Source organism: Sarcophilus harrisii, chromosome 1 (genome assembly GCF_902635505.1).
Source record: "Sarcophilus harrisii chromosome 1, mSarHar1.11, whole genome shotgun sequence".
NCBI lineage: Eukaryota > Metazoa > Chordata > Mammalia > Dasyuromorphia > Dasyuridae > Sarcophilus > Sarcophilus harrisii.
In genome coordinates, this window is record NC_045426.1 from 660,296,445 (window position 1) to 660,303,078 (window position 6,634).

Sequence of the window (6,634 nt, forward strand, 5' to 3'; positions counted from 1 at the left end):
TCCAAGCCAAAGGGTATTTTGTCAGAAGCTGATTTATGAAACCCAGTGCCTTTAGTTCTGGGCCAATGGCCTGGCTCTTTACTATTTATCCATTTGCTTGTCAAACAGGCAAACCCCTTAATAACCCTTAACACCATATACTCTTAACAGAATGTGACCTCCATGACTAAAGGGATCATGATTCATTTAGCTTTATTTCTCCCATAGAGTCCTGAATTTACTGTGCCTTTCATAAAATGTATATTGATTGAATATATGAGCAAAAACCAGTTTGTAATCTTATATTCCCAGATCCCTGAGATCAATATTTATATATTCACCAGTGACTCCAAAAGATTCATGGCTGGAAGGGGCATACCTTGAAGCAGAGGAGGATCCTGGAATTGAGCTAATCAGACTTTCATGTTCCTTTCCCTTATAATAGGTGGACTCTAGAGAGGTAACACAGAAGATAGAATGCAGATGCCATCACCTGCTTCTGGAGGGATTCAGAACAGCAGACTGGTACAAGATGAGATCCCCATATGGTACCACGGAGCCATTTCTAGAGAGTGAGTTTACCTCCTCTTGTATCATCAGAGTGGGGAAAGGGAAGCATCCTCTTCATCTTGGCTAGTCAGAGGGGCAAATAGCTGGGAATCCGGGGTGCCCATAACCCAGATGTTAGAGAGAAAATCCCCAGAAGCTCTGTGCAGGGACAAAGCAATCCATCTCTCAGCCTCAGCAATAGATGATATTGCAAATGTGGAGGAGGGCAGAAGCAGATGACCACTTGATGTACTACTCCCAGCTCCATGTTTCTGCTAGCTTCCTATTGAACTTCTCCCTTTCCATGCATAGAGCAGAGCCCCAGAAAAAATTATTAATAATAATGATAATGGCTGGTATTTCTATAGCCCTTTAAGATTCCCAAAGTACTTACATTTATAAATAAACAGAGTCAGTAAACCCTGAGTTCAAATGCTGCCTCTGATACTTACTAGCTGAGTGGAAAGCAATTTAACCTCTCTGTCTCAGTTTCCCCATATGTAAAATGGGAATAATAAATAAGTTGTTGGGAGTCTCAAATGAGTTAACATATAGAAAGTGCATTCTATGCCTTATAGTGCCATATAAACACTAGCTCTCATTATTATTATCATTATTATTTGATCCTTACAACAATCCTATGAGGTAGGGTTATTATCTCCATTCTGCCGATGAGACAACTGAAACACAGAACAGTTAATTGGCTTGTCAACAAGGCTAATAAGTAACTGAAGCAGAATTTAAACTCAAATCTTTTTGACTCCAAGTCTAATGCTCTATCCATTGTGAAACTTAGTTGTTTAAATCTCCATAAACTGAACTTGCAGAATGGGGATAAGAAATAGTTTTGAAAACAAACATTTCAAAATGCTTACCTTTTATGTCATGTATATCTATTGTACAGAGAATGGCCCACATCTGTCCTATCTCATTCCAAAACTTGTACTAAAAATTATATAATCATAACAGATGTTTAGGACCATCAAACCAACAGCTGCTATAGAACATTATATATGCAGAGCTTCAAAAATGGAAGAAGATCCCCAGAAGCAGCTGGTCCAGCTCCAGAATCCCAGTCAAGTCATTCCCAGACTAAGGCAATCATGCTTATGATGAGGCCTTCAATATTAGGTGAGATTAGCAGAGAAATTGATAAAAAATGAGTCCCTAAGGCAGGCTGGGAAAAGGCACTGGTAGAGATCAGTTTAGTTCTGTGGTCCTACCCTCTCTAGGGGTCTTGAGCAGTCTCACCTTGCCATGTCATATCCCTGCGGTTAAATTTTCCCTACAAAATCTACTTATGGGCCATCTCATAGCTGCTGCCTTCCTTTGGGTCAGTCAGCCATTGGCACTCAGCCTTGTGCTGTATTGCTCCTTCCCCTTCTTTCATGTCCCCCCTTCCTCCTCCTTTCCCTTCTCCCCTAACCCCACTCTGCTTCCCAACCCCACTTCTTCTCCTTACAGCTATCTCTTTTAGGGTATTAAGTCCATTTTAGGATTTAGCCTGCCAGCTAAGGGCCTGCCCCAACCTCATGGGGGGCTCCCTTTCCACTGGATAATTGTGAGTTCCACTAAGGAACTTGTCTTTCATAAGCTCTCCCACCATTCATGATATCTATTGTATCCCTTTATTTTGTCTGTAATCTCTTCCCTAAATAAATCTATTTTTTGCCAGAGAGAATGGCCATTGTGAATTCTTCACATCATTTATACTAAAGAACTAACAAACTAATAAACTGCCTCCAAATTAGATTGCTTCTGTGAAGGTATACATTAGGGGAAGTTGACAATTGACAGATGTCTGACCAAGAACTTCTTTAGCAATTAAAACTTGCCAGCAATTCAATAAAGTAATGAGCCCTCAGTTATTAAAGTTCTTCCAACAGAGGTAGCTTGATCGGATTTTTTTTTTTTTTTTTTTTTTGCATGTTGGGAAGGGGATTCCAGCACTGGCAGGGGTTGAACTTTTGAAGTCCTTTCTACCTCTATAATTGGAGTGGGGGCAAGAAAGGGGATTTGCAAGTAACCTGAGTTTACAAGATTTTATTTTTTAATGGGGGGTGGAGATGGAGAAGTGCTGTTTTTGGTGGAGAATTATTTGGGTGAGGGGGTGGGAGGTGGGCTTTAAATGAGTAGATAGAGGTTGATTGAATCCTGGGATCTGGCCTGGTTCATTTCAGGCTTGTATATATTCTAGATCCGCTGAAAGTTTGCTCCAGAAGAAACCTGCAGGATGTTTCCTAGTACGGATAAGTGAAAGTCATGTGGGCTACACTCTGTCCTACAGGTAAGGAGACAAAACCAAAAGGAACAGATCCCTCCCTTCCAGACCCAATGTAGACTATAAAAATCTAGCTAAAATCCTAAGACTTGAAATGAAATCCCAGTTTTTTTCCCTTTATAATCTATGTGATGTTGGCAAAGCCATTTAATTTCCATGGGCCTTTGTCTCCCTGTTTGTAAAACGAAGTTTGACTAAATAACTAAGACTCTTCCCAGCTTTAAATTTATGATCTCTAATCCTGCAATATTTTCAATCATGTACTTCATGGCTACATTTAAGGTTTTCTTGGCAAAGATAAAGGAGTGGTTCACTAGTTCTTTCCCCAGATCATTTTAAGAGGAGGAAACTGAGGCAGATAATCTTAAATGACTCGCCCAGGGTCACACAGTACTAAGAGTCTAAGGCTGGATTTGAGTTCATGAAGAGTCTTCCAGATTTCAAACCCAGTTCTTTATCCACTGCACCATCAAGCTGCCCTTATTAATTCATAATACTAGAAAGGTCGAGTTTGACTTATTCTCCCAATTAACAGGTAGAAGGAGAGGAGGGGGTGGGGGACAAACTCCTTCTAATTTCTCATATTTGCATATGAGAGAGCCTAACCTGAATTAGTTATAAAATTAAAACTTTAAATAATTTGTGTAAATTTTAGGAGCTGTTTAAGTGAAGAAAGTCTCATCAAAGTTCATGTGGCCCACTTTTTAAACAATGCAGAAATTTTGCCTCTTTTTTAATTTCTTGCACTTAGAACAATGGGTGCTTAATAAATGTTTAAAAATTGAGTAATTGAAATTAACATTCTTCCCTGAGAGTCCATGTCTATAGAGATTATACTCACCTCCAAATACATGCTTCCACAAACACAAGCTCTCATGGGTTTCTACCTGTCTTAGTACTTACAAAAGTCTTCTTAAATACAAAGACAATAAAGCAGAGAAAATAGAGGAAAAAAATCAAGCTTTCCCTCTCAGAGGGAAAATATTTTCCCAATAAGGTCTCAAACAGTACTAGAGGATTTGAAGTTGCCTGGAGGTTATCCCCTTATTTTAAGGATCAAATTGTTGAGGTTGGGAAAGGGGAATCGCAAAAGGTTGGAGTCCCAGACCAGTCTTGAGAGATGTTTCAAAAGAATTTGCAGGCTTGAACCCATCTCCTTAGCCAAGGAGCAAAGCTTTATTGCAATAGTAACCCAGCACTATGCTTCCCTGGAAGGCATATCATATCAAAATACATCATATGACCAAAATGCTTAATACAGTACATGGTAAGCATTTAATAAATAATTGTTCCCTTCTCCCCTTCAAGTAAGAAACAAATTTGTCCTGAATGAAAATTCTTTTGCATTTTTGCAGTATAAAGGACATGGGGAATTTTTCCAGAGAATTATACAAGGAATTCTAACTAAAGATGTGAATAACATTTTCAATAAATGAACAAAAATTTAAACAATTATTGAATGCCAAGCTCTGTGTTAAGTAATACAAATACAAAAACGATCCCTGCTCTCAAGTAACTTATATTCTTTGTTTTGTTTTGTTTTTTTTGGGGGGGTGGCTTTTTAACTTAATTCTATTTTTTTCCAACTACTTTCTCTCTTTCCCACTTCCCTCTCCCATTTAAACAAAAACAAAAACAAAGTCTTTATAATAAATATGGCTAGTCAAACAAAACAAATCCATATATTGGCTATGTCCAAAAAATATTTCCTCCTACCTCCTCTCAATTCTGCACCCTAGGTCTATCACCTCTCTTCCAGGAGCTAGGTAAGCTCACAGACTAATGATGGAGTGACAATATCTATAAGAGATTGGTAATGGCAGGGGAAATGGGGAACGGATAGTTTGGTTTATAAAGTTATACGGATAACTAATAGAATCATTGTTCTATCATATCAGTTGTGTCCAGCTCCCTGTGATCCCATCTGGAGTTTTCTTGGCAGAGATACTGTAGTGGTTTGCTATTTCCTTCTCCAGGGATCTGCTTTAGTGAATAGATAAGAACACATATTTCAAACCTTAATTATTTATATACAAGTACTTGACAGTCTTGTTTTCCCTGGAGTTTATGGTAACAATTGTTTCAAAAAAGCCATTCTCCACAGGAATGACACTTAGGCCCAGCTTTGGAGGAATTATTGTTATTAAATAATAGCTTTTTTATTTTTCAAAATACATGTAAAGATAGTTTTCAGTATTTACCCTTGCAAAACTAGGGTCCTAAATGTTTTTCCCTCTCTCCTTCCCTCCCCCTCCCATAAATAGCAAGTAATCCAATATATGTTAAACATGCAATTCTTCTATTTATATTTCCAAAATTATCATGCTGCACAAGAAAAATCAGATGAAAAATGAGAAAGAAAAAAAATCAAGCAAACAACAATAAAAAAGATAAAAATACTATATTGTAATCCACATTCAGTCCCCATAGTCCTCTCTCTGGATGCAGATGACTCTCTCCATCACAAGTCTATTGGAATTAACCTGAATCACCTCATTATTGAAAAGAGCCACATCTGTCTCGTTGTTGCTGTGTACAATGACTTTTTGGTTCTATTCATTCCGCTTAGCATCAGTTCATATAAGTCTCTCTGGAGGAATTATTAACAAATAGAAATGGGTACTGATTCAGAGAGCTGTCATGGATTGTAATTAATTAACAAAACAAAAAGCCTTTTTCATTAGGAAATCTGCTTTCCCAGACCTTTCTTCTTCCTTCCCCACTTTTCCCTTAATCTCCTCCTTCCTTTCTTTATCTTTTCTCTCTTCCTCCACATAAAATGATACCTGGTCCTTGGTCAAGAACTGAGGCATGATAACTTTGACACATTCCCTTAGAGAAAGAGGACCAATCCTCTCTCATCCCTCAGACTGGGATTTTGGAGAGTTTGGTTTCCATTCTTATCCCCAACCCTGAGCTTTAAGAGTTCCTCCCCTCAACTACCCACCCCCCCAAATACAAATTTGATTCGTGGTCTCTTCCCCTCAGAGCCAGGGACTGCTCCCGCCATTACATGATCAAGTGTTTGTCTGATGGCAACCTGGTGATCCCTGGAGAAATGGAAATCCACCCAACATTAGTGGAACTAGTGAGCTTCCACCAGGAAACTCCCCTCCATCCTCACAAAGATCTGCTAACTCTGCCATGTGGCCAGGTGAGAGGGAGAGGCTTTGGGTGGGAGGGTATTTGCAGGGAGCCTCTGCCACCATATGGACAGGAGGCGGCTGGGGTCACCCTTTCCCAGGAACCAGAAGCATGAGCAATACCTACAAATAGAGTTAAATAGCTAGCTAGTAGAATTGCTCCTTCTCCTAGCAAGATATCTGAAGATCTCATGAGGAAGAATTCCTTATAGGTCTAGACCTATGTCCCAATTCTGTTGGTCACCTCTAAACATATGTAGAAGAACAACCAGCTAGCGGGATTAATCTAGCTGACTAATAAAGAGTTCTATTGTAATAACAGCTAACATTTATAGAGTTCTTTAATGTGGGCAAAGCACTCCACACATGTCATGTCATTTGATCTTTACAACAGCCCTGAGAATTAGGTGCTAGTATTGTTCCTATTTTACAGAGGAGAAAAATGAGGTTGGAGATTAAATGACTTAGTGGGATCACACAACTAGTAAATGACTAGGAGCTTGGGTGATTGAAGGTTGGCAGGGCTTAAACTCAGACCTTCCCAATGTCAAGTCCAATACACTGTCCATTGCCACACTCTAATTATAGGGTGTTATGATCCTAGAGTGTAATAATTCTTGTTGTTGTTGTGGCAAGTAAGAAAGGTTTAAGGGTTGTCATTTCGGGGTAATTTAATTATTTT

The 6,634-nt window shown here is 39.0% G+C and overlaps 1 protein-coding gene across 1 annotated transcript; it reads left to right on the plus strand.

Annotated features, from left to right (window-relative positions):
• The first annotated feature begins 417 nt into the window (after positions 1–417).
• Positions 418–6,068, plus strand: HSH2D (hematopoietic SH2 domain containing). Its single transcript, XM_031948195.1, has 4 exons — positions 418–551; positions 2,726–2,815; positions 5,798–5,963; positions 6,054–6,068. Exons 1-4 carry the CDS (start codon positions 457–459, stop codon positions 6,066–6,068), a joined length of 366 nt encoding a protein of 121 aa, XP_031804055.1. The 5' UTR covers positions 418–456.
• The last annotated feature ends 566 nt before the right edge of the window (positions 6,069–6,634 follow it).